Below are 24011 nucleotides of genomic sequence, written 5' to 3' on the forward strand. Positions count from 1 at the left end.
GTAGAGTCAGTGTACTGTCTCAACACTGTCATAGCTTGTACCGTAGGCAACAGGATGCTTGCCATTGGCGCAATTCCAGGCTCGATAATGATACCACTGCAGTAAAAAGAAAAGAAAAAGAAAAAGAAAAAAGAACAAGGGGTGGCCGCTCCAAATATGGTTGCATGTGGCTGAAAGCATGCTTCTTCCCTAGCGAGCGGGTTATACATTGTACAACCTCTCGCTGCTCCCGTACGTTGCACGAGATGTATCCTAGGGTGCTGATCCTTCAATTTTTGAGGTGTAGTTCATTTTTTCTTCCCGGTCTTCGACCGGGTATCTAAGTAAATATGTGTCCGGCGGGTTCACGATACTAGCACCCGCAGGTCTCAAGTAGCTACAAGTAAACAATACCTATTGGCATTCTGATGACAGTAGTACTACTCTCCGGGGATTTTGTAGTCGTTCACGCTCAAGTTGAAACGCTGAAGTCGTATATGGTGCGCCTGCGCGAGACGCAGAGTGAGCGGTTCCCACGATTAGAACCCCGCACAATATCGAGGGTGGCTGCGACCGGAACTCTGGGTGCACAATGCCCCATGAGATGGCGCCTGCTTTGTGGTTAGTATATCCTATAGGTACAACATGCTAGAGTACTCAAACAAAATCTTTGGATTTTATTGTGCAGGAAATCCCCGTATACAAGTCACTCATGATATTGAGCTGAGTTTGAACTGTGCTAATGGTTCGGCAACTCCCGCCTCACGCTCACAATACCATGGCTGATACGCCCGCGCCGACACAAGTTCAGGAAATTTACATTATTTAACTTCTACTATAATATTAATTCTAGAAGCTCCGTAACGACTTAGACGAGATATCCCTGCCCCAGCGTTCCCCAAGCATCTGTCGCGAGCCACGCGAACTTGCCTCTTATAGATTTGAAACTCCGCTCAATATCAATATCATGCCTGGGAGTGAGTAACGCCCCCAATTCCACAGGCAGCCGGGGAATGCCTGACAGTGCCACCCTACATATTTGGAATTAATTTCTATCACACAAACAGTAATCCCCGACATAAGGGGTAATAGTTCCTATTTGTTGGTGGCGGTAAGATTTGGATCGGGCCACCTACCATTTATGAATAGTGCTCCTATTACATTTCGAGTAATTTGGGACGTAAGTGGTATAACCCCTGTTAAGCGCTCGCTTTCTCGATCGCCAGAGAGTCCTATACAACTACTGAACAGTAAACCGATTCTAGAGGAATCGGAACTTCGCTCAGTACATGTTCCGTTCCAATCGTATTACTAGAGGCGCTCCCTGCTCATGTCTTGACGTGTGTCAGCAAAGCATAACACTGGACATGGAGAGGGAAAGCGGATGATTTACCAAGTATAAGTGACTGTTTGAATAGAAGAATTGGCTGCATACCGCGCTACCGTATTCCGAGCGTGCGAAGTGTTCGCCAGATGGTGGCTGTGCTCCACGCCACTTCCGTGGGACGCGTCCGTTGAAGTCACGGTACGCTGCCTGTCAAGTTGACGCGTTGCAGCACAACGTACAATACTTACGGTGCGCATTACGGCTTACAGAAACCCATTGGGCGCCTTACAACGTGGCTCAGGTCGACAACAACCATGACGGTCAGCTTTGTCCAAAGATATTGAGCCATTAGTGTTATGATTGAGGCCTTATTCCGCAATTAGGATCTGACATATTGCTGGCTGCATATGACAGACTACGATCTTAAGGCCCTGAGGACCTTGGAGACTGAGGACTACCTAGTTGAAGACCTGAAAGAGCAGCGTGAGTGCACCGTGTGCGACACGTGCCGTATCCTATTCTGAGCCACAGCCTACATAGCCTGACGCGTTCTTGTACAGAGGTGGAGGTCCCCAGGGAATGGAAACCACCGGATATTGAAGAATCCGAAGGCACGTATACGTCCCGATCCGTAGACGAGACACCGTGCCCTAACTGCATTGTTCAGCTCTGCCCTCCCAAATCCACCCGTCCTACCTTTACGGCAACCCCTTTAGTCTGAACCACCCCGCCTCCGCCGCTCGCATGCACAGAGAGCCGCACTCGCGCGCCTTATTCCAGGACTCAGGATATGGGAAAGGGGGGAAGAACGACAACCTCCAATGGAAAGACTTGGCGCTCCATGAGCTGCTCCCGGTGGATAGGGCGAAGGAGGAGGCAGAAAAGTCGGCGCAGGCGCGGAAGATGGCGAGTGGGGCCGCGCCTGGTAACTCGGGTGCGCAGCAGCAGCCTGAGCCTCCCGCTGGGCCGGACCAGACTCTCGACGACGACGACGAAGATGGGGGGGAAGGCGATGATGAGAGCGGTGAGGAAAGCGGCGAAGGAGAAGACGAAGACGAAGACGAGAATATGGAGGACCGGAGTGATTTGGATGACGAAGAGGAAGAATAATACAACCGTACTTAGCATGGTTTTCTTGATCTGTGTACTTCTACCTAAAATGGTTACATCTCGCTGGGATCACCCACCAGATGCCTAGTGGCTGGACCGCATGTTGAAGCGAGTCTCAGTCGAAGGCTCCAGATTGTCATACCCACGTATTGGGTTTTTACTCTACGTTGGGAAAGGCCAACGGCGGAGAAAGGGCAAATGGGATATCCATAGCCGACAAGAAAACAGAGAACAATACACCACATGAATACGAGCAGCGGTATTCCCCAAGCCAAGTTACTCGTCGACACTCCTCCAGCGTAGGTTAGACTCATAAAAATTCAGTAGCTAGTGGACTATCAGCGCGGGCGAGACCGAAAACAGACGGCTGGTACGTACAGACTGAGGAAACTTCTCCTTGCAGATCTTGGAGCTCTCCTTCACCCGTTTTCCGTCCCGTCTGGCGATTGGTTTAGCAGCGCAACTTGTGATTACAGCAACATAATGTACTCACAACGTAAAGTACACCACAAGCCCGTTCTTCTGCTTCTCGATTGTATCGATTTTACCAAGCAGGGGCTCCCAGCTCGGGTCATTATAATGTTTGCTCATGTTAAAATAACCATCGTCATCTTCCGGTTCATCCTCGGACACGGGCGGCTTCTTCTTTGTCTGTTTGGTGGGTGTCGCGGGTTTGGTCGTCTTCGCGGGCTTTTTCGGCGGGGCAACCTCGTCGACGTCCATCTCATCATCAGACACCGCTTTGCTGGTCCTCCGCTTCTTCTTCGCAGAGGTCGAAGGATCCTCCTCGGGTGTTTCGTCTCTTGACTTCTTGGTGGCAGGCTTGGGTTTCACGTCGGACTTCCTCCCCCCTTTGTTCTTCTTCTTCTGTCTGTCCCAGTATTCGTCAATGGCTTGCTTCGCGTTCCTGCGCGCAATGTCTAGACCCTCAGTGAATGGATGTCCAATACGACCACTTACTGGGCATCCTCCTCCGTGATCCAACTGTTCTCACTGGCGTCGTAGCCCTTCCATTTCACAAAGTAGCCCATCTTGCCCTATCCAATACCAAAGTATCATTGGCAGAGATGTCAGAATGCGCGCTTTTTCAATGTGTGGAGAGCTCGAAAGACGAACCGCTTCAAACCGCCCGTGCTGGTGATCAAGAATGGCCTCTATCTCATACTCCTCTTCCTCCTCGTCGCCGTTCTCCTCCTGCTCGTCTCCGACCTCGACGTCGTCCTCGGGCTCGGCGCGGGCTTTGGGCATGGTGCACGTCCTCGCGTTTCGGGGACAGGTCGCGTTCCACGCGGCGATGTAGAGAAGTCTGCTACAAGGACCGTGCGAAGTCTGGTCCCTGGCTTCGGACCATCGTGATTCGTACGCAGACTCGAGCGGTAACAGAGTTCGCATTCCATACTGCAGGAGTGAGAACGAGCGAGCAAAACTGAAGGGAGTTGGACGCTCGGTGTACTGAGGTAGTGCCGTACGCACGAACGTTGGCAAAATTTAGGTACAAATGACAATGACAGCATCGACGAGCAAACAGTCAGTACAGTAATCGAATATATGGTACATTACTCCCTATTCCTCCGGCGAGAAGGGCTAGCGCTACGACCTCGTCGGCCCCTACCACCCTTCGGTCCTGACGGTGGTGGCCGCACAAACGCATAATCGCATTGAACGGTCTGCTCCAGCAGAGTCGTGCCGGAAGCACCGTCTATGGCAGCTTGAGCTTCGGCCATCGTTTCGTATTCCACCAAAGCATAGCCCTGAGGAACAGTTACTCGTTGATTCTAGTCTAAAACAGATAGAGACCACCGACTGCGCACCTTAACATAGCCCGTCCGCCTGTCCAAGTTCAAGTGAAGGTTTTTTATCTCGCCGTACTCTGCGAACTTGTCCATCACGTCTTCCTCCGTAGCTTCCTCATGTACGCCAGTAACGAGAACGATCCATCCCTCCACCGCTGTTCAAACATCGGTTAGATGCATCAGAGCATGACAGAGAAAGGACTCACATCGCGCTGCCCTCGTCTCCGAGTCTTTGGCAGATTCAACGCGGTCGTACGTAGGTTCAGGCCCCGCCGTCGTTTCATTCCCGCCGCCTTGCGCAGCCATGGATCACAATCAGCGAAGTTCCGTACCAGCCATTCAGGAACTCACCAGCCGCGTTTTGGAAACCTCTGCCTTTCCGCCTGACAACACCACCGCCCTCACCGACTGCGTGCGTAGATATATACCATTAAAGCGTTGATGTTACGCATCTGAAACACACTCACCGTCGTCAATGTTCATGCCATCATCGGACATGGTGGATGGAGCTGTCCAAGACGAAAGTTGGCAAGGAGAGCCGCACTGAGTATCGCAGAATACCGATGGACGTGTCGGGAACTCCCGATGAATCTATATTCCCACGGGACTCGCAGAACGTCGACGTAGAGAATGCAAGCTTGTCCAGCCTCCTTCAAGTTGCACTCTGCATTCCGATTCATGACTTGGAGAGCTAAAGTGCTCCGCTTCATAAAATATCCATGCTACGATGCCGATTTCCACCTATTTTCTATCGGATTCTCAGGGGGACGACGCCACCGAGTTGCTGCCGAACGGGTTTGGCCGTCCGCTGAGTGCCACACTGATCCAGAACCCTTGCAGGAATAAAATAGGGCGTCGCACCAAGGCGTACAGGCTCGATTCCACCTGGTGTTTCTTTAGAATGAGATAGTGCACCCACACTGGGGTGTGGCTAGGCCTTGAGCTGCTGCGTGGAAATGGACTCTGCGGCGCTGGTGGGAACCTACTTCAGAGACATTCGCATTCACTTGGCAACGGCACCGCTGTCCGACTCCGTCACAATATCAAGCAGCCTCCCGACAGAACTGGACGGCTACTGCGAGTACCGCGTCCGTCGGGCGTGTGACACCCGACGGGATTATGTCGCAGCTTCCTGATGCGGCGTCGCGGTATCTCATATAGTCATTTTACGCGGCAGCCCCACGTACGCTCTTGCACGGTGCCTGGAATATGTCGTTGCTATTGGCCATGGATCTCGGCAAGTATAGATCGCGATCCTTTCTCCGGTGCATGCGTCTGAGTCAGACCGGATTGAGAATCTTTTCGCTCATTCACGTCTGCGCGCGTTCGCACACCTCATAGCACGAACATCACTTATGAGCATATCCATTCGGCGCTAAATACGCGCGAGTATTAAAGAGGCAGGAATGCCACCCCAGGCCCTCCATTCCATCCTTTCATCCGAGTCTCATTCATACACGCTTGACTCTAAAAAAACAAAGCAGCTATGAGCACTATCCAGCACCAATGCATGGTCTGCTACCACCCCACCTCATTGTGGTGTGGACGTTGTGAACGGGCCTACTACTGCTCGCCAGAGCACCAGCAAAATGTGAGTCTTCTTCACCGGTCGGTCGCATGATACTGTCCCATGCTAACGTTGAGCTTAGGATTGGCCAAGACATAAGATGGAGTGTTTGCCCGCGCACCGCTCGCAGCACAACTACAATCAGATCGCAACGCCGCCCTTATACCAACAACCTCTGGTATCTGTCTCCGCGTTGCTTTTCAGCCCAGAGGAAGGTACGCTACGCGTTACTTGTCGCGCATATCACGTGAGCGCTAACAATCGCCCATGTGCAGAACGGCCGCGTGTCATAACCGTGCAGTGTAGGCCCCAGCAGGTGCCCGCCAACGGGTCATGTCCAACGCCACTGGTACAAGACTTCTTCTCGGACGGCCAAGTCGGCAGCATTGTCCTTACGCAGGGCTTGAATAACGAACCTCTCAGGTTCCCGCTACATCTCTTTTACAGTCAATCATCGCTTTCGCGCGGAGCGCCAGTCAACAGGGCAATCTTGAGGATAACCTCGGGAGCAGCTCCAAAACCCTGGTGTGGCCCGGTGGTTGTCCTAAAGTTTAATGGCTCCCGTCGGCAAGGCTACTCGGACGCAGGTTCCAACGATCTCCCCACGCTCTCAGCGTACTTCCTGACCTACAAATAGATGATTTTGTGAGTGTTTCGATCTGACTCCTGGAGCACAGAGTCTAACATCGCATTGTCCCCGCCCTTAGAATCCTGCTGATACCTGGTGCACAATCGCTTTCGCTAATTCGCTTTCATTGCTTTATTGTCCTGCTCGTCATAGTCCCTAATAGACAGACTTATCTTAGTAATCTTGGTAGCTATAGATAGACAAATACTATGGGCAGAGATCTGTCCTTTGCACCTGAAACACATCGCGTAGAGAGCAGTTCGGAGCCGTAAGCATGAGAAGCGGGAAGCAGGAAGAGGATGCATACCCGCGAAGATCGTACTCGGAAGGGCAGGTCGTTGCAAATCACACCAAGAACTTTGCTCGTCATGCGCATGACGTCGCCGCTGCGGCGGTGAATGGACAGACAGACAACGATGCTCCAGTCCGTCCGCCGCCTGAGATGTCAATCTGATACGCGGCATGGAGAATATATGATAGAGCCATATGACGACGCTGACCATTGCAAATCCGAGCGGAGGCCTGGCCACTCCCCTGGAAGGATTTTAGGTTTTTAGGGTTTGGCGAGAAGAGCAAACAGGGCGACTTCTGCTTTGCTGTGCAGTGCAGACGTCTCAGATCATGACACGGACGTGTCTTCCAAGCTTGCGGTTCTTATTTTCATCCGATGGCAGCAAATTCCAGGCAATGGCACTAAGCTATCTATGGTGTGATGCGCCCTGGCTGCTTGCAGACATTTCTGCCCTTAGGTAAAAGTAAGATCAATCTGCGAGAGTCAAGGGGACAGGCCATCATCCGCGAAATATTCGTGTGGTACCCACCTTGTGCATCGGCTTCGAAAAAAAGCGGTCCACCGCGTGCTCGCTGCCTATGCAAAGTTGAATCATATGTATGCGGAACTCATCGCCTGATAAGTTTTAGAGGGTCTGGCTCAACTCTGCGTGCACGAACAAACGATGTTACATGCACACGGAAGCAAATCTGACGGTAAATATAGCAAGAGCCATGTAACCGGAGATCGAGTGGCGGACTCTAGATGCCCGTGCCAGGATGGTGCAAGGCGTCCGGCGAAGGGATTACAGTGACCGGAAAATAACGTAATTTCCAATTTGGACCGGCGGACCCTAACCTTAACACCTCCCCGCTCTTGGACCATGATCACCTTCACCTCTTTTCATCCTCCTTCGCAAAGTGCTGCCTTTCATGGGCGCACGAAACACCACTCGGACGTCGAAGACGACGTCGATATGGACCTGGCCGAGGTCGAATATGATGGCGGCGCACGATTGACATGTCCAGGAGATTACATCACGTCTTCGCAAGCTTTCATGCGGTACGTGCTCAACGGTACACCTGGAAGATTTCAGCGCGGTTCTAATCGGACTTTTTCTCCTCAGCGGGCATGGCACTTATGTCGAGAACGACCAAGTCATCGCCTCTGTAGCGGGCACTGTCGAACGTGTGAATAAGCTGGTAACGGTACGCGCCATCCGAACTAGGTAAGTCTAACCCGTTGTCAGGAATAATCAGGATCAGTGCATAACGAGGGTGAGAGTCAAGGTACAGCCCAGAGGTTGGCGATCTCGTTGTGGGCCGAATTACAGAAGTGCAGCCTAAGCGGTGGAAGGTCGACGCCAACTCCCGGCAGGATGCCGTCCTGATGCTCTCGTCAGTGAACCTTCCCGGAGGAGTGCAGGTATGCAAATCAAACAATGCGCCAATTTATTTCATATACTTCTCTGGATATACGTGCTGATCGGCGTCCTTGCTTGCTTCCGTTGAATTCAGAGACGAAAACTGGAAAGCGATGAATTGCAGATGCGCACATTCTTCGAAGAGGGTGATCTGCTCGTCGCGGAGGTGCAGGCGTTCTTCTCTGACGGCGCCATGTCGTTACACACACGTTCGCTCAAGTACGGCAAGGTACGTACTCCGCACATATCTCTCGTGTCTCACCTCACTCAAGCAAGGACGTTCTTCCCATACATAGCTGCGCAATGGCCAACTCATCGCGGTCCCGCCCATCCTGGTCCGACGGCTCAAGTCGCATTTCATCACGCTGCCGTGCGGGGTGGACTTGATCCTGGGGCTGAACGGGTATATCTGGGTGAGCAAACACGTGAAAGATAATGACCAGGAAGGCGAAGAGGGCTTTGACGCCGAGGCTGTGTATTCAAGTCAGAACGACGTTAGTGTGCCGCACTCTTTGTTCATTGTGCACTTAGTCATGCTCATTGTGTCTAAGGACATTGATGAGGCAACTCGGTCAGCCATTTCGAGCGTGACCAATATAATACGGGTGTTGGCGGCGCATTTTGTGCCGCTCACGGATGCAATATTGTTGGAGGCGTATGCGTGGGTGATGGACCAGGAGATAGGTACCAAGGACATTCTCCAAGAGGAGACCAGCGATTTCTTGGTGGCTGCATTGACCAGTTCGAGAGAATAAGTAAAGGCCGTGGTTTGTGCAATAGGAGGTCTGATCAGCGAGCCCGCGGGCGGCCATGTGCTGACCTATGGGAGCGAGTACCTTCTATCTCACAGATTTGCCCGATTGAAAGTTTCGCCCGCGTGCGGCGTTACGGCACTGTCGAAAGGCAGAAGCTCTATATGTACTGTATGTGGTGTGTTGCTCTACAATGAATAACCATAATTCAGCATTGCGGCTCGAGAATTCTCAAAGAATCGATGGCATTGACAATCCTGCAAACCGCGAGGATGGCCGACGCAGCAGTCCTGTGAGCATGTGAGGATAAATCTCTCAGAACACCGTACATAAGCAAGAAAAGCAATTAGACATTAGACGCGTGGGAGTGCACATTCATACGCATGACATCAATAAAATAGACTGTACTGCACATTAGCCATTGCCGAGTCCTGCCTGTGACGGAATTCAACATATAAGGTGCAAACATGGATATAACTTTCTCATAGCTCCTGGTGCGCGGATGGCGCCGCCTTCTCCGCCTCGGCCTCAACGTCTTGCACAAGGCTCTCAACTGCCTCTTCCGGTGTTACACCCTGGGAAGCCGTCTTGGTGGAAGATGATGCTTGCCCCTGGGACTTTAGGGCTTCTGCAGCTCGACCCAGAGCGTCAATCACCTCTTCTTTAGACCGACCGATCACTGGCAGTGCAGCTCCCATCGCTGTATCCTTCTCCGGGTCCGGAACAGGGAGAATGGAAGCGTCTGGGATCGGCGACTGCGGCGTTGTGGGCGCATCGGACTTGTCTTCGGAATCCTGTTTGTCGGCATCTTCCTCGTCGTTGCTCCCACCGAACGCGCGATGTCCGGAGCGTTTGAGGCCACGTACCCGCGTTTGGAACCCGGTGACGATGTCTTTGATCTCTGCCTCCAGGTCATTCAGTGCCGGCAGGACAGGGTTAATCGGCGGTGAAGGATGTGTTCCATTCTGGATCATCAGAGCTTGCTGTGTGAAGTTTTCACTCGCTGCATGGAGTGTTGCGAGTCGTTAGCTTCAGAGTTTCCTCAACTCAGGACATTCTGCTTACCGCGCATCAGGTCATGGTAACGAACCCAGTCCGTGTAATCAACGTCATCCAGCCAGGCGTAGTCCATTCCGATATCAGCCTGTGCTCTCTCGGCAAGATCCTTCACGGCTTCAGCAACGTCATTCACCTACGATGCAAAGGTCAAGATAACAAACGTAGGAATGAAGCTGTCCGTACCTCCTGCATCTCTCGGTACTGCACGGTCCCGTGCCATTCGTTCACAAGACCCGCAACCTTGTCTATCCTCTCCTCAAACCGCTTCTCAACACGGTCCAGTACCTTTCCCCAGAGTCTTTCCTTGTCCTGGACACTTCTGTCCTCCTTCTTCAACGTCTTCAGGTACCCATCAGCGCCCTTTAAGAACTTCTCGGCCTCCTCCACAAGGCCTTCCACTTCACCTTGGATCTCCTTCGACTCCTTCAGCTCCGTGACGGCCGCCTTCCTCAAAGCAACGAGTGATTTACGCAGCTCCTTTTTCTTCGCCTTGATCAATGCCTCGAGTTCTTCTTCCCATTTCGCGTGCCTAGAAGTGATGTCGCGGCGCTTTTCGGCCGTGCGCTTCCGACGGGCTTCTTTTTCCTCCGCGGTTTCCGAGGGAGTAGGCATCGAATCTAGTATGTCATCAGTATCGAAGGGCTCAGGTTCATCCGAGTCCAAGTCCCCGAGGATGTCGATGAACTCGTTCAGCTCAAAATCATCACCTCCTGGAGCGGATGTTGGCTGAGGGGCCACGAAAGAGGGAGTCTTGGAAGGACCAGTGACTTCGGTGACTAGAGATTCCACGGTGGATGTGGCTTCCTTAACAAGGGATGCGACGCTGGAACTTGCATCCTCCGCATGCGTCGCAATAATTGAAGAGACAGAGGAAAGTGTTTCAGTTGCCGACTCGGCCGCGCTAGACCAAGAGGAAGTCGAGGGATCTGAAGAATAGCTCGAAGGAACCTCCGCCTCGACTATGGTAGCAGGGGCAGAAGCTAACGGAGTACCGACACCGACTTCAGCGGATACACCCGACACTAGAGAGGATGCGGTGCTTTGTGCAGCTGAAGCGACGGAGGACAAGGTCTCCGAGGCACTAGAAGCGACAGTTGCCGCCTTAGAGGTCACCGACGACTCAGCCTCCCTCGCGCTTGAAGAGGCAGTCTGAACTCGAGAAGACAATGATGACGAAGCTTCCCGTGCGCTAGACACGGCCGTGTACACTTGACTCTTGATCTGCTGTGCCTTTCCCGTGCTCAGTTCTGTGACTTTACCCAGCAAGGTAATCACATGGGGATCGACGAACTGACGCCGTTGCTCCTGTAGGAAGGCAAGGGCTCGAAGCAGCACCTGCCTGGACCGCTGCAATGCAGGTATAGCATAGGGCTTCGCGACCTGGTAGCCGGTTTGAGCCTTCTGGGCTGCAAGAGTAATATACGGCTGCGACGACCTGTACCACCGCTCGAGGTTGTACTGAGCCAGCCGGACACGAGGAGCTACAGCACGGTGGTACTCCCGCTCTAGTTGGGAACGGTAGGGCTCGACTTTGGCTTCAAGCTTCTTCAGTTCGGGAACAACGAACTTATTCCATTGCGGCACAACACGTTGATTCCACTGCGGAATCACACGCCGGATCCATTGCGTGCGCGTCTGGTCAATAACGAATTCCCCAGTGGTGATGACCTTCTGGCGGTACGGTTCGACACGCTGCACGTAAGGGGCGACCGACGGATGGTCCAGAACAGGCCTGAGGGGAGTGAGAATATATGGTTCGACGATGCGGTGGTGTGAGGCAGAGAGGGCGCGACAGATAGGATGGGAATCGGGCGTGACTGGTTTATCAGGAGAGCAAACAAAAAGCGAATAAATTAGAAGGACTCCAAATAAGATATCACGGATGAGGGCGAAGAAGGAATTGCGGGCTTTGCGTTGTTTCTGTATGCGTGTCAGGTCATGTCAGACATTGTCGGCTAGCGGCCAGGATAAGGTCAAACGTACTTTGGCAGCCTTCTTATTTTTGGACTTGCTCTTCGACTTCTGGGATTTATCGCCAGAACCGTCGTCCTACCAAGGGGGAGATCGTCAGCACGCTCACTACAGCGTGTACACGCAGAGCAGAAGATCCCCTCAGTCATCCGGATAACTGCACAACCACAACCACAATGCCCGGCTGCCCACTTCCTCTCTAATCTGTTCAAACAGCCCTTAGTAGCCAGCACGCCGACAAACCTTCGGCATTTCACCGGATCCACGCACCACCCCCATGCACGTCACGCGCGACCGCAATCCCAACAGGTGGCATAAACCAACAAATGCTACTCACCGACTGGTCCAATCCCACGGGCTGCGTCACGCTCGACGACCCCGTAGCGTCCACCGCCGCCGCCCCATTCGCAGGAGACTTGCCCTTCGCGACCCTCGGCAGCGGCTGCGACGAATTCGTGCGCGAGGACGGCGTCGGGGGCGCAATGGGTTCCTTTCGAGTCACCACCATCGTACCAGAGACAGAGATTTTATGTACTGCAAGTTCGACCAGCGATAGGGAGGATTAGAGGAGGCGGGTACTGGTAGAGAGCATAGGTAGTTGGCACACGCCACTGACGTGGTTTAGGCGCGTCGCAATAATTTCCCACGGTGCAGGAGAAGACATCACTGCGCGACTTCATCGAGATGAAGCAGGTTCGGGGCAAAGTGACGTCGAAGTGAAATACGACAGGACATTTCAGTGAATCCGGTCCCGCGAATGGACACGCAGCACATGTACAAGCGGGTGTATACGATATACAATCTCAAGCGTCCACAGATTTTCTTCCTCTGCTCGCCACACCCCTCAAACAAGAGCCTGCAGCTTCCCAAAGTTCGGCGTCCCCAAGCCAGTCACCTAGCGCAATTCGTCCATTCAGCTTCTGCATCTGCAGTCACGGTAGAGAAAAGAAAGACGAACAGGATCCCAGCCGGCGCGCGCAGTGAACCCGTTGGTGTTGCACCCAGGGTTCGAGCCGGACGTGATGTCAGTCAAGCCCGACACACCGGTCGAGTACAAGAACGGGTTGAGGAACCCGAGCGGGGCCTTCCCGCTCGCGAGGCGGTAGTCGTTCAGGAGCGCCACGACACCGGCGAATGTCTGACAATTGTCCGATTAATATTAGTAGGTCGATATGTCATCACGAATGTGAGTCTTACGGGAGAGCTCGCGCTGGTGCCGGACACGCCGACCGTGCGTCCGCTGAGCACGATCTGGAAGTTCTGCCCTTGGGCAGCTACGTCCGGGAAACCCCTTCCAGTAGCGCTGGTCAAGCAACAGACGTCAGCGTCCCGTCACCGGACCGACACAGATACACCCACTTGTACAAGCCGCTGTACTTGGTGCCCAGCGAGCTCAAGAACGTCGAAACCGCGCTCGACTGGTAGCTCGGCTGCGCAAAGTAGTTCGAGAACCCGCCGCTCGAGAAACTGACCGCCACCTCGGGGTTGATCCTGTACGTCCCGCCGACGGAGGTGACATACGGGCCTGCAGCGGGATCATCGTTAGTAAATGGCACGGCAACTAAGTCCGGGTTACCGGGATTCTCACAGCTAGCGGGGAAGATGGGCTGGAACTTGACGGTGTCGGTCCCGTCGTTGGTCGTGCAGTCGCCGCCGCCGACGCCGAAGTCGCCCGACGAGAAGAGGACGGAGCTCCCACGCGCGCCCAGCTGGGCGTACAGGTTGCACACGCTAGTCGCATAGTCTAGCGGGACCTGCACATGCACATTTGAGCTCAGATCATCCGCGGGTGATGAACTTGGATGTGGGAAACGAGGCACGTACGGTCTGCTCGTCGTCGCCATAAGACGTCGTGAACGTCTGCGGGACGGAAGACTGATTGAGAATATAGTTCAGCCAATCCAAATACGGCTCGTTAGTGTTTGATGTCGTTTCAGAGTCGGGGATGTAGGGAGGCGACCCGCCGGTGCTGGATGGGAACGCGTGAGGTCATTCCGAACGAGTGGGAGCCACCGCAGTGATAGCGCGTCTAGCTTACCTGTAATAGATGTTCGGCGTGGGGTAGCTGATAGCCTCGGTGTATTGAATATCAAGGTTCGCCTGGATCACACATCCGCATCTGAATCAGCCATAGACTCAGTTTGAGGGGAAGAAGGGGTTGACCTCATCACCGGGATCGGACTGGTCGTTTCCGCCGCCGTTGATCTGTACGACTGTGAAGTCCGCGCCCGTCGCGTCCGTGCGGTACTTCTTGAAGAACGTCTGCAGGTCCGAGTGGCTGGCGTACTCGTCCAAGTAGCCCGCGACCCCGAGCTTGTTCTGGGAGGTCGCCGCGGGAGTGTAGCCGGAAGTGTTGTACAGGGCACGCAGGCACGAAGGGGTGATGGTCGACGAGCAGCTGGAGGGGATGGTGGCCAGAGATCCGAGCGACGCGAGCTCGTGCTGGAAGTCATCCTGGTCCACAACGGTGCTGTTCTTCTCACGGAAGCTGGTAGCCTTCATGCTCTTGATGGTGCCGAAATAGGTGGTGGGAGTGATCACCTGGATGTGCTCATGCAGCACAGACGGCAGGCTGTAGCTCAAAGTGCGGACGACGGTCTCGGAGGTGGCGTCGTGCCGATACACGTTATACTTTGTACCTGTCAAAGAGTCCATAAGACACTCCACGCGAAGGTACACGAGCACTTACCCAGCATCCGCTCCGCCTGATCCACAGAAACTACCAGTGTAATCCAATCACCTCCGCCGGACCGGTGGGTCTCCTGCGAATTGACGCCATGGTGCTCGAGCCATTCATCAACCAAGTTTGTCGACTCGGGATGGGGCTTGACGAGCTCCTCGACCTCTTCCTTGGACAAGTGCTTCCCGTACCGCTGATGCGCGGGATCGCTGACTTCGAACAGCGACGCAATCAAGTCCTCAATCTTGTCCTGCTTCAGACCAATGCGCATTTCAAGCTTATGGTCCGCCGGCGCGTCGTGCTGATACGTCCATCCCTTGGGGGTCTCCCCCCATGCATGCTTGACCTGCAGGTCGTCCCACCGCTTCTCGACGAGCGGTTTGCCCCACGCACCGAGGCTGACTGTCGCGGCGAGGATGAGCAGAGACCGTAGCATGATTTGAGGATAAGCCAGAGGGTGCTACGGCTGACTGGACGGAAACTCATGGCGACCGGTCTATATATGCGAGGCGGCGGGAGAAGAAGGATGGCAGCCACCTGGGACACACAGCATCCTGCGCTTCTTTTCGCATAGTTCCCGCTTGAACGGCATCTTATCGCGGACGACCACAAGGCTGCCTGACAACTGCTATGGATGGATGGCGACATTACAGATTATATCATAGCACCGGCCACCCTACGCTCGCGTCGTGGGCGCCCCTTACACTTTGCATTTGCACCACCGACAGGGAGAGATCTCAATAACAACTCGAAGGTACCGTAGGCATGCGTCACGTACTAGCGACATTGTATGCCTGGCATGACTTGGGAGGCGTATACACGGCTCCCCAGGAGTGCAATCGAATATCCAGATGGATGCTTGGGCGTCTATCACGAGCTAGACATCGAACTATGATCGCGATCCGCTCGCCACCATGGCACAGATTTCCCCTTCAGATCTTCCACAACTGCGCATGCGGGGTAAATACGTAGAGTACCACGAATGGCACCCAAGGAGCCCATCCCAGTTTACTTCACTAAATCCCTTCTTACAGACAGACGCGTCTTCAACCACCAACCCACTTCGCAGCCTGCCCCCCACACTACTGCTTGGACAAATCGACCACCGGGAACTCACCTATGCGCAGTTTCGTAGCCTACAAACCGAATCAGCCAAAAAAAAACCCCTTGACGAGACACCAGCGCGACTCACCCCGAACGGCCAAAGCGTAATAGTCGTCTTAGCCCCCACACACGCCGGGTTCTCCGGCGGACTCGCCGCGAAGGTATCCCCCGCCACCCCCCACTCGACCTGGCACGCACTCGCGCTAATCGTATACGGCGGCAACCCCGAGTCGAATATCGGGCTCGGGAGGCTCCCCGACGCGGGCGGGTTGTTGTTGAACTTCAGCGAGCTGGGGTCGATGGCGTACTGCCACGGCGCGGTCGCGTCGAACTCGAGGTCCTGCGCGCGCGCCTCAGCGCGCTGCACGAGCACGGTCGCGTTGCGTGCGATGTCGTACGCGTAGTGCAGGGGCCCGCGGTGGACGGCGATGGAGCCGTGCGGCCTCGCCTCTGGAGGGTAAAGTCGTTATAACGTGCGCTTCGGGACCCTGAGAGGCAGCCCGCTCACCCGTCGTGATCTCCGCCGGCAGATCCAGCACGAACTTCGTCGTCCCCGCTTTGACTTGCACCGCATGCAGCCCGTTCTGCGGCGCGACGCCCTGCGCTGCGCCGCCGTTCACCGCGATCGTGCCCTGCGTCACCCAGCTCGGGATGCGCACGTAGTACGTGAAGTCTTTGGACGCGGTGATGGTCGTCGCGAGGGTGTCGCCGAAGGGGTACAGCGTGTCGACGTTCACCGTGACCTGGTTGTCTAATCATAGTCATGCAGGTAAGTATAGAGCAAAGGGCATACATAGGAAGATTAATTCATGATATGCTACTCACCGTTAGCCAGAGTCGTATTCGTGCTGAACGGCCCTAGGTACAAGTGCACCAGCGACTGCTTATCCGGCGTCGTCAGGAACGAATTCGCGACGATATTCGGCCAGCCCTGCGGGTGGTTCACCGTGCAGCACCTACACAGAACTATTCAATATTCAATGCCAATGATGCTTTCCCGGCGAGGACGCTCACGGGTAGTTCGGTTCCAACCCGAAGACGTTGGAGTACGACCTGCATTCTCGCGTCTCAGTCCACCAGCTCCTGGCAACCGAACTGGCATGCTTACCCGTCGTTCGGGAAGGGGTTCCTGAACTCCGTTCGTATCAGCACGGATGGTACTCACGGACGTCGAGCCAAGCTGACAGACTCACGGCGTCATATTCTTCGCAGCGATCTGGTTCTGCTGCTGCAGATACTGTCTGGCCCACATATCTACAGTCGCGATAGTCAGCCGCTAGCGATGGACGGAGAGAACGCGGGCTGACCTCCGGTCAAGGTGGCGGGCAGCGCGTTGTACGTGATCCTCTCGACCTGCAACAGGTCAGCAGAGTATTCCCTAGATTTGAGAAATCATGAATAACGTTACCCTGTCTGCGTACTTGGGATCTCCGATGACTTGGTATAGGTAGGAGCCACTGCGCGAGGGCCAACGAGCTCAGTATTTCACCGACCAATGGATGTTGCGAATACGCCACATACGAAAACATCGTTTCCTGCACACCAAGTAACCGCTATCAGTTATCGACTGCCTCCAGACACCTAGATTACACGCACCACGACGAGACACAGCTCCGTCCTTCACCGCAGAACCCATCAGTCAAGCCTCAAAGGCCCGCCAGTTAATACGACACGCACCCTCTGATCGCCTCCAACCCCGCGAGGTACTCATCCGCCGCGTAGATCCCCGACGGCCGCCCGTGGTACTTGAACAGCAGGTCCCAGCCTTCGCTTACGCGATCCAAATCTGCGCTCACACCAACGCAGATGCGTCAGTCATCTCCCTGAACACGGGCACGCAAGAGTCCACAGATACTAACCAGACTGGTTATGCGTGAACCGGTACGTCGCGGGGAGCGCCTTGAGCCCCTCGGCCATGTTCACGCCGTGCCATACCAGCGGGAGGTCGAACGGGTTCTGCAGGTCCTCGGTCGGGCCTGTCGGGAAGTACTGTGTAGGCGCATCCAGGTCAACTGTGGTTTGGGCGTACGGAGAATGAAAGAGCGCACCTGGGCAGAGAAGACCTCCTCCCACGGGTCCCCCGTCCACTTGAGCAGCTTCATCGTCTCCAGCAGGAGATCTTCGTGCCCGTCCGGGTGGTTATCGTACAACCTTCACACATCGCATTTCCTTCCCTTCACCTTCACCAGCTCCAAGCAGACAAGGTGAACATACCATTGCAAGGTAATCACGAAGTCCTCCCACCTCGTCTTCGCCCACCCGCCGTCGTTGAGCCCCTCGCCGTTCTTGAGCATGCTGTTCGCGAGCGCGACGAACTTGTGCAGGGCCGGCACGATCTTCCCGACCTGCGCGGGGTCGGACTCGGCGATCTGGATCGCGCCGAACATGAATGGGTACCTTTGGACGTGGGTGAGTCGAAGTTTGCATTGCGGGGAAAATGAGAGGAGGCAGACCTCCCCCACAGATATCTCGGTTTCGTGGTGTTCACTTCGGGGCCGAACCATCCCGTCTCATCCTGGTGGTCCAGGACGTAGTCGAGGAATTGTTGGGTTTGGGATTTGATCGTCGGGTCGTCGACCAATACTCCGTTTGGTACCATGCCGTTCTACGCAGGTCCTTGGTAAGCGCGGGGAAAAGATGGGGTGTGGAGCAAGCACTCAGGGCACTCACAAACCAATAACTGCCGGCTGTTCATACCGCGGTGAGAGGTGAGTCTGAGCGGATAACGGCGCAAGTACCTTCTTCCAGGTCGGAGTAATCTGAGTCTCCTCCGATCCAATCACTCTGCGCGACCCTGGACATCACCGATTGTTGAGGCGCGAGTGAGATGGGCGAGGAATGGTGGAACGTACAGGGCGTAGAAATCATGCTCATGGCCGGCCAAGCCATTAGTCTGTACTATCAACTATGGGGGAACTCAATCATGGTTGGCAGGTCAGAGAGATTTAAGCGCAATACCTGGTCGTACAACCATCCTGCTGGTTTCACCGCCCCGAGCGGGAGATACTCGTATTTCTTCGGGGCAACTACAACCCATTCAGCACCGTCCAGATGACTTGATACCGCAAAGTCTACGCACGTCCGCTACTACTCTGAGCGTAAACGCAGCCCGCGCCCACGAGCAGAGCCAAGGAGAAAAGGCGAGCCATGGCGGAAGACTTGTCGTCGACCTACCGGGTCAGACGAGCACAAGCCTGCCATATATACGCAGGATTCATGGTAGAGAGAAGAGCGCACAGCGTGCTCGCGGGGCTTCCTGGGCACGGGGACATATCAGCACTTCCCAATTTGTTTTCGCGGGCTTCTGGGAGGGCAGAGAACGCGGGGCGCAGGCCCGGGCGGTTGGGCGAACCGTTGGAGAAGAGTGTAGGGGGCGTATACGTCTCGATTGTCTTCGGATATGCGGCGTTGCACGCCTGTATTAATACACCACTGCAGAGTTGAAGATAACGAGCTCACTCGATTGACTCGGACCGGACGGTTGACGCTCGTACCCTTCCTCGTACCGATTTGCTGCTCCAGATGCTCGCAGCATAATGCGCATGCAGCTTGTTCACGTGGGGTCGAAGCGAGGCCTCGGACCCGGGTACTTGTGGCCATGGGATGCACGGGCTGATGGACGGTATTTGTTACTGTACACTCACCTGCAGATGGGACACTGCCAGAGAAGGCTCGATAGCCACAAAGAAGCACTCCAAAAATAGGACGGATACACATCTTTGTGCCGCGGGAGGTGCCGCGGACCCCAGTAGGCGTCAATGTACTCATCGCCGCAGATCACTTCCAGTTGGTTGTGCTTGACGTAGTATTCACAGTCGCCACACTTTCCTGCCCGGGCTGCGAAAATAGGCCTCGCAGCGGCAGCATGACACGGTCGACCGACGACCGAGTGGCAGCCGGTCTGCTAACGCTGCCCGGTGAGGTGTTCTATCACATCGCGGCTTTCCTCGACCTCGCAGACGTGATCCGCCTCAGAAAGGTCCGTGTCCGCTCCGCAGCGCGTATGTCCCTGGATTTATGAGTTATCACTGCCCAGACTTGCACGATACTATGCGACCTGACACGCGAGAAGAGCGTCTGGTTCGACATCATCCGCCGGCAGCAGCAATACCTGCCCATGCCCCCCGGCGCACGCGCACAGGACTCCCTCGCGGAGTACACATCCTCCGAGCTCGAATCCATCGCCACCAAGGCCTACCACATCGAGCGCACCTGGAAGCGCCCCCGGCAGACCCCCCTCAAGCGGTTCACGCCGCACTTCGGCTCGTTCATCCTCGCGCTGGAGCTGTACCGCGACCGCTGGCTGCTCTGCGTCTACTCCGAGGGCGTCGTCGCGCTGTGGGACCTCGAGAAGCGCCCGGAGGCGGAGATGGAGTCGTCGGCGTCGTGCCGCGCGTGCATCAGGCTGCGCGGGAACCGCCCGTGGACGTCGTCCGTCTCGTGCCTGGACGCCGATGACAGTGGTATTATCGTGGCCACGACGCGTACCGAGGGGTAAGCTCTCGTCTCTGCCCTTCTCTCATACAGTTCATCCTATCCTATGTCATTGTAGGCCCTCCACCACGTGTATCTTCCGCATACCGTTCACCCCGGGCGACGGGTATCCCGACTACGACTACGAAGAGGTCGCGACGATATACAGCTCCTCGGCCCAGATCGTGCGCGCTATCAACCCGGGCCTGCACCTCGTCGCGTTCTCGCACTCCTGCTACATCGACGTGATCGACTGGCGCACGCAGGAGTGCTGCTCCATATCCGTGCGGTCCGAGGACCTCGATGAGCTCGTGAGTACCCGCCCCGAATCCCCCTCCCTTCCCTTTCGTTCCCGGCGATCGTTGAATAAGAGCATGTTATATTGTACAGTGGAACGGCATCGTCGGCGTGCGTTTCTGCGACGCCCACATCCTCTGCATCAAGACCCGCTCAGTCGAGCTCTACCCCCTCCCCCCTCTCCCCATCTCCTCCTCCGCCCCCGCCCCGCGCGTGCCCCCCACCACCTCGCGCGCCTTCCCCAACACGACCTTCCGCGGCGTCTCCATCTCGCGCCCCTCCCCCTCGTCCCCGCACTCCATCTCCTTCCTCGCATACGACGTCCTCCGCGGGCTCTTCCACTACACCATCTCGCTCCCCTCTCCCTCTCCCTCTCCCTCCCCGGCGGGTGAGCTGGCCGTCCGCCTCGCGGGCGTGCACGCGCTCACCTCGCTCGCGCGCTCGCCCAGCGTCTCCGCGCTCGCCGCCGAGATCTCGGGGCGCAACACGGGGCGCGGGTTCGTGAGCGCGTGCGCGCTCGGCCCCGAGGGGCGGCGCGGGGTGTGGATCGAGCGGACGCGGGGGAGCACGCGGCGGAGCGTCGTGGTGTTTTCGGCGACGACGCCCCTGGGGTGTGAGGGGGAGGGCGGGGAGATCGACGGGCGGCCGGTGTATGAAGTCGGGTCGTACGATCTGCGAGGTCAGTGAGCGTTTGTTGGTGCTGCGCCCCGCGCACGTGGCTGACGTTGGTGGCGGGGTCGTGCAAGTAGATGACTTGACGCATTGTGCGTTCTCCGAAGTGACGGGGAGGATTGCGCTGGGGACGCGGTCGGGGCATATTCAGGTGCTCTAGACTCGAGCAGGAGCGATGTTGTGTGTTTTATGCGGTGGCTGCTTTGAGAGTAGAGCAGGCAGCCCGAGGTGGTTCTGTGGCTCTTCCCAGTGACAGGATGTTGCTTGCTTACGCCAGGAATTTATGGTATCCTTTGGAGTCACTGGATCTGTCTACGGTAGTGCCCAACCATCTACCACAAGACTACTGCAATTATGTGGCAGTGGCAAGCAACGCCCTTATCTAAATGAACTCGATCGGCCGAATAAAGCCACTCGCCTTCCATATATGGCTAGGCGCCTGGACTTGATAGACACTGCTATAAACTTTCTAACTTTCTTTCTGACTCGAGCTGCCAGTGCATCCCTTATCCTCTCTTCCCTCGCATACAATGTCCGCTTCAAAGGGTCGCGTTCTCCTCGCATACTCGGGCGGCTTGGGTTCGTCTCCGTCTTGGACTCGGATGTACGAAAACTGACTGGACTGCACCTCGGGACGCACAGATACTTCGTGTATCCTCGCTTGGCTGATCGAGCAGGGATATGAGACGGTCGCGTTCATGGCAGACGTCGGGCAGGAGGAGGTGCGTGCGTTCGGCGTGCCTCTCATATCTCGACGTCAATTCCGGGTTCTATAGGACTTCGAGGCTGCCCGCGCGAAGGCTCTGAAGGTCGGCGCGAAGAAGTTCATCTTGGAGGTGGGCGGGGTTGTGCGTGCGGATGCTGGAGTGCCACTCATGTATATATGCGCAGGACCTCAGACGGGAGTTTGTCGAGGAGTTGATCTACCCCGCCGTCCAGGCAAATTGTATCTACGAGGTGAGTGCGCCACGGCCAGTACACTAGACGCCCTCTCACGACGCCCGGGTCCGTAGAATGTCTACCTCCTGGGTACCTCGCTGGCGCGGCCAGTCATTGCTCGCGGCATGATCGCTGTTGCTGAACGGGAGGGATGCGAGTACGTTCACGCGTAGTGCTGGTGTGGATCACCTTGCTTATATGCATCGTAGCTTCGTATCGCATGGATGCACGGGCAAGGGCAATGACCAGGTCCGGTTCGAGCTTGCGTTCTACGGACTGAAGCCAGACATCAAGGTCATCGCTCCCTGGCGAATTCCAGGCACGCGACCTTTGTCTTACACCCGCTTTATATCAACTTACCCTCGTGACAGAGTTCTACAACCGCTTCGCCGGCCGCCAGGCCCTCCTCGCCTTCGCCGCCGAGAAATCCATCCCGGTGCAGCAAACCGCCGCCAAGCCCTGGTCGACAGACGAGAACCTCTTCCACATCTCCTACGAGGCCGGCATTCTCGAAGACCCAAACACCACCCCGCCCGCCGACATGTGGAAGCTCACCACCGCCCCCGAGGACGCGCCCAACACGCCCGAGCGCCTGCAGATCGAGTTCAAAGCCGGCCTGCCCGTCAAGGTGACGCTCGAGGACGGCAAGACCGTCACGGACGCCGTCGACATCTTCCTCGAGCTGAACCGCCTGGGCCGGAAGCACGGCATCGGGCGCATCGACATCGTCGAGAACCGCTTCATCGGCGTGAAGAGCCGCGGGTGCTACGAGAGCCCCGGCGCGACGATCCTGCGCGCCGCGCACGTCGACCTCGAGGGCCTCACGCTCGACCGCAACGTGCGCGCGCTGCGCGACCAGTTCGTCACGATCGAGCTCAGCCGGATTTTGTACAACGGCCACTTCTTCACGCCCGAGAGCGAGTTTGTGCGCAGCGCGATCCCCGCGAGCCAGCGCACTGTCAACGGCGTCGTCAAGCTGAAGCTGTACAAGGGGAACACGGTCGTTGAGGGCCGCTCGTCTGATGAGGTCAGGATGACAATGATGCTGCTGACGTTTCGCCTACTGAACACCGATTGCAGGGTCTCTATGACGAACATCAGTCTTCCATGGACGAGCTGGGTGGTTTCGAGCCCACAGACACCAGCGGATTCATACAGATCGAGTCCATCCGGATCAAAAAGTATGAGTTTCACCTTTGGCAAGAGCTTGGGCTCACATCTTCCTTCTTACAGATGGGCACAGGCCAATGCTCGCAAGGGTCAGGCTGGTGTGCAGCCCAAGGACGTCTACGGCTCCCGCACATAAAGCAAGAAAGGGGGAGAGATAAAAACTAGCATAGACAACTCGTAATTGATTGGGGCAAGTTGCTGTTTGATTACCATAGAATATTGTAGGGGTAGACCACTCAATCGTCAGAGATATGCAGGAGTGCCTCGGTAGTGTGTGACGACACGGATGCACTCAGGCATACATAGTAAGTTTGGGCAAGCTCGTTGGATAAGATCAAAGCACATAAGGTACAGCGATTATGGAATGATACAGTTGATATTACCTGCAAATAACTTGAACGCAAAGCTATCAGGACTAGTCGCTATCATCACTCAATAACCAGGAGTGCGTAGGTCCTCCAGTGGCTGGCCGGCTACCACTGTTAGTCGCATCAGAGGCATGGCTGTCCTCCGAGAGCGGAGCTCTCATGTTCGGTTTCCACGGTGTCTGGTCGCTGTCCGCACAAAGGGGTGCATCACATAGGTGTCTCCTGCCTGATAAATTGAAGACTCCTCACTGCGATCCGCTCTCCTTCCGAGGGCTCTTCACCTTTGAGGAACCCCGGCCTGATGGTTGCGAGCTTGAATTCGGAGGCCGGCTTATCTTCCTCGGTGGCTGGGGCGTGAAATCGTCGGAGTCAGTATCGAGGTTGGAAGCATAGGACTTGGTAACCCGAGGAGTGACGGGGTCAATCTC

General features: G+C 55.7%; 10 protein-coding genes across 10 annotated transcripts; 5 read left to right on the forward strand and 5 right to left on the reverse strand.

Moving 5' to 3' along the window:
• Positions 1 to 1713: 1713 nt before the first annotated feature.
• On the forward strand, positions 1714 to 2416 carry GLOTRDRAFT_105544 (uncharacterized protein; the record flags this gene model as incomplete). Its single annotated transcript, XM_007867223.1, has 3 exons — positions 1714 to 1789; positions 1867 to 1917; positions 1974 to 2416. 3 exons carry the CDS (start codon positions 1714 to 1716, stop codon positions 2414 to 2416), a joined length of 570 nt encoding a protein of 189 aa, XP_007865414.1.
• Positions 2417 to 2905: 489 nt separating this feature from the next.
• On the reverse strand, positions 2906 to 3664 carry GLOTRDRAFT_39838 (uncharacterized protein; the record flags this gene model as incomplete). The annotated part of the gene is made up of 3 exons (XM_007866609.1): positions 2906 to 3323; positions 3377 to 3453; positions 3533 to 3664. The coding sequence occupies 3 exons, from the start codon at positions 3662 to 3664 to the stop codon at positions 2906 to 2908; spliced, it is 627 nt and encodes a 208-aa protein (XP_007864800.1).
• A 123-nt stretch (positions 3665 to 3787) lies between these two features.
• On the reverse strand, positions 3788 to 4742 carry GLOTRDRAFT_60168 (RNA-binding domain-containing protein). The gene is made up of 5 exons (XM_007867224.1): positions 4677 to 4742; positions 4561 to 4617; positions 4416 to 4502; positions 4228 to 4364; positions 3788 to 4167 (listed from the first exon to the last, which is right to left on the reverse strand). The coding sequence occupies exons 1-5, from the start codon at positions 4705 to 4707 to the stop codon at positions 3973 to 3975; spliced, it is 507 nt and encodes a 168-aa protein (XP_007865415.1). The 5' UTR covers positions 4708 to 4742; the 3' UTR covers positions 3788 to 3972.
• Positions 4743 to 5719: 977 nt separating this feature from the next.
• On the forward strand, positions 5720 to 6413 carry GLOTRDRAFT_39654 (uncharacterized protein; the record flags this gene model as incomplete). The annotated part of the gene is made up of 3 exons (XM_007866596.1): positions 5720 to 5800; positions 5859 to 5991; positions 6052 to 6413. The coding sequence occupies 3 exons, from the start codon at positions 5720 to 5722 to the stop codon at positions 6411 to 6413; spliced, it is 576 nt and encodes a 191-aa protein (XP_007864787.1).
• Positions 6414 to 7570: 1157 nt separating this feature from the next.
• On the forward strand, positions 7571 to 9006 carry GLOTRDRAFT_115866 (uncharacterized protein). Its single transcript, XM_007867225.1, has 6 exons — positions 7571 to 7737; positions 7802 to 7903; positions 7965 to 8100; positions 8193 to 8327; positions 8395 to 8592; positions 8650 to 9006. Exons 1-6 carry the CDS (start codon positions 7652 to 7654, stop codon positions 8851 to 8853), a joined length of 861 nt encoding a protein of 286 aa, XP_007865416.1. The 5' UTR covers positions 7571 to 7651; the 3' UTR covers positions 8854 to 9006.
• Positions 9007 to 9182: 176 nt separating this feature from the next.
• GLOTRDRAFT_138391 (uncharacterized protein) lies at positions 9183 to 12455 on the reverse strand. Its single transcript, XM_007867226.1, has 5 exons — positions 12218 to 12455; positions 11893 to 11958; positions 10093 to 11829; positions 9916 to 10042; positions 9183 to 9853 (listed from the first exon to the last, which is right to left on the reverse strand). The coding sequence occupies exons 1-5, from the start codon at positions 12386 to 12388 to the stop codon at positions 9333 to 9335; spliced, it is 2622 nt and encodes an 873-aa protein (XP_007865417.1). The 5' UTR covers positions 12389 to 12455; the 3' UTR covers positions 9183 to 9332.
• Positions 12456 to 12724: 269 nt separating this feature from the next.
• On the reverse strand, positions 12725 to 14831 carry GLOTRDRAFT_39789 (subtilisin-like protein; the record flags this gene model as incomplete). The annotated part of the gene is made up of 9 exons (XM_007866605.1): positions 12725 to 12775; positions 12839 to 13018; positions 13078 to 13183; positions 13240 to 13405; positions 13469 to 13634; positions 13705 to 13849; positions 13919 to 13980; positions 14044 to 14519; positions 14570 to 14831. 9 exons carry the CDS (start codon positions 14829 to 14831, stop codon positions 12725 to 12727), a joined length of 1614 nt encoding a protein of 537 aa, XP_007864796.1.
• Positions 14832 to 15417: 586 nt separating this feature from the next.
• GLOTRDRAFT_121087 (uncharacterized protein) lies at positions 15418 to 18813 on the reverse strand (the record flags this gene model as incomplete). The annotated part of the gene is made up of 19 exons (XM_007867227.1): positions 15418 to 15696; positions 15753 to 16114; positions 16173 to 16415; positions 16490 to 16620; positions 16679 to 16717; positions 16773 to 16793; positions 16858 to 16918; positions 16972 to 17017; positions 17073 to 17121; positions 17342 to 17450; positions 17524 to 17653; positions 17713 to 17815; positions 17879 to 18061; positions 18118 to 18269; positions 18335 to 18351; positions 18403 to 18458; positions 18517 to 18569; positions 18623 to 18690; positions 18744 to 18813. 19 exons carry the CDS (start codon positions 18811 to 18813, stop codon positions 15643 to 15645), a joined length of 1947 nt encoding a protein of 648 aa, XP_007865418.1. The 3' UTR covers positions 15418 to 15642.
• A 716-nt stretch (positions 18814 to 19529) lies between these two features.
• Positions 19530 to 21483, forward strand: GLOTRDRAFT_121088 (uncharacterized protein; the record flags this gene model as incomplete). Its single annotated transcript, XM_007867228.1, has 5 exons — positions 19530 to 19643; positions 19701 to 20158; positions 20217 to 20448; positions 20528 to 21113; positions 21184 to 21483. 5 exons carry the CDS (start codon positions 19530 to 19532, stop codon positions 21264 to 21266), a joined length of 1473 nt encoding a protein of 490 aa, XP_007865419.1. The 3' UTR covers positions 21267 to 21483.
• A 125-nt stretch (positions 21484 to 21608) lies between these two features.
• Positions 21609 to 23615, forward strand: GLOTRDRAFT_110912 (argininosuccinate synthase). The gene is made up of 9 exons (XM_007867229.1): positions 21609 to 21685; positions 21749 to 21828; positions 21883 to 21942; positions 21998 to 22063; positions 22120 to 22202; positions 22255 to 22364; positions 22417 to 23072; positions 23126 to 23226; positions 23279 to 23615. The coding sequence occupies exons 1-9, from the start codon at positions 21637 to 21639 to the stop codon at positions 23349 to 23351; spliced, it is 1278 nt and encodes a 425-aa protein (XP_007865420.1). The 5' UTR covers positions 21609 to 21636; the 3' UTR covers positions 23352 to 23615.
• The last annotated feature ends 396 nt before the right edge of the window (positions 23616 to 24011 follow it).

This window comes from Gloeophyllum trabeum (assembly GCF_000344685.1).
Source record: "Gloeophyllum trabeum ATCC 11539 unplaced genomic scaffold GLOTRscaffold_00005, whole genome shotgun sequence".
NCBI lineage: Eukaryota > Fungi > Basidiomycota > Agaricomycetes > Gloeophyllales > Gloeophyllaceae > Gloeophyllum > Gloeophyllum trabeum.

What these genes read in the sequence shown, in the direction of transcription:
- GLOTRDRAFT_138391 (XM_007867226.1), bottom strand. Translation starts at nt 12,388, where the DNA reads ATGGTGGTGACTCGAAAGGAACCCATTGCGCCCCCGACGCCGTCCTCG. An exon ending in CCGTGGGATTGGACCAGTCG is followed by an intron (nt 11,959 to 12,217) that starts GTGAGTAGCATT and finishes CCCCCTTGGTAG; the next exon opens with GACGACGGTTCTGGCGATAA. An exon ending in AAAATAAGAAGGCTGCCAAA is followed by an intron (nt 11,830 to 11,892) that starts GTACGTTTGACC and finishes ACACGCATACAG; the next exon opens with AAACAACGCAAAGCCCGCAA.
- GLOTRDRAFT_110912 (XM_007867229.1), top strand. Translation starts at nt 21,637, where the DNA reads ATGTCCGCTTCAAAGGGTCGCGTTCTCCTCGCATACTCGGGCGGCTTG. An exon ending in CAGACGTCGGGCAGGAGGAG is followed by an intron (nt 21,829 to 21,882) that starts GTGCGTGCGTTC and finishes CGGGTTCTATAG; the next exon opens with GACTTCGAGGCTGCCCGCGC. An exon ending in GAGTCCATCCGGATCAAAAA is followed by an intron (nt 23,227 to 23,278) that starts GTATGAGTTTCA and finishes TCCTTCTTACAG; the next exon opens with ATGGGCACAGGCCAATGCTC.
- GLOTRDRAFT_115866 (XM_007867225.1), top strand. Translation starts at nt 7,652, where the DNA reads ATGGACCTGGCCGAGGTCGAATATGATGGCGGCGCACGATTGACATGT. An exon ending in TCTTCGCAAGCTTTCATGCG is followed by an intron (nt 7,738 to 7,801) that starts GTACGTGCTCAA and finishes TTTTCTCCTCAG; the next exon opens with CGGGCATGGCACTTATGTCG. An exon ending in GTTCGCTCAAGTACGGCAAG is followed by an intron (nt 8,328 to 8,394) that starts GTACGTACTCCG and finishes TCCCATACATAG; the next exon opens with CTGCGCAATGGCCAACTCAT.
- GLOTRDRAFT_60168 (XM_007867224.1), bottom strand. Translation starts at nt 4,707, where the DNA reads ATGTCCGATGATGGCATGAACATTGACGACG. An exon ending in AGGTTTCCAAAACGCGGCTG is followed by an intron (nt 4,503 to 4,560) that starts GTGAGTTCCTGA and finishes TGGCTGCGCAAG; the next exon opens with GCGGCGGGAATGAAACGACG. An exon ending in GGAGACGAGGGCAGCGCGAT is followed by an intron (nt 4,365 to 4,415) that starts GTGAGTCCTTTC and finishes ATGTTTGAACAG; the next exon opens with CGGTGGAGGGATGGATCGTT.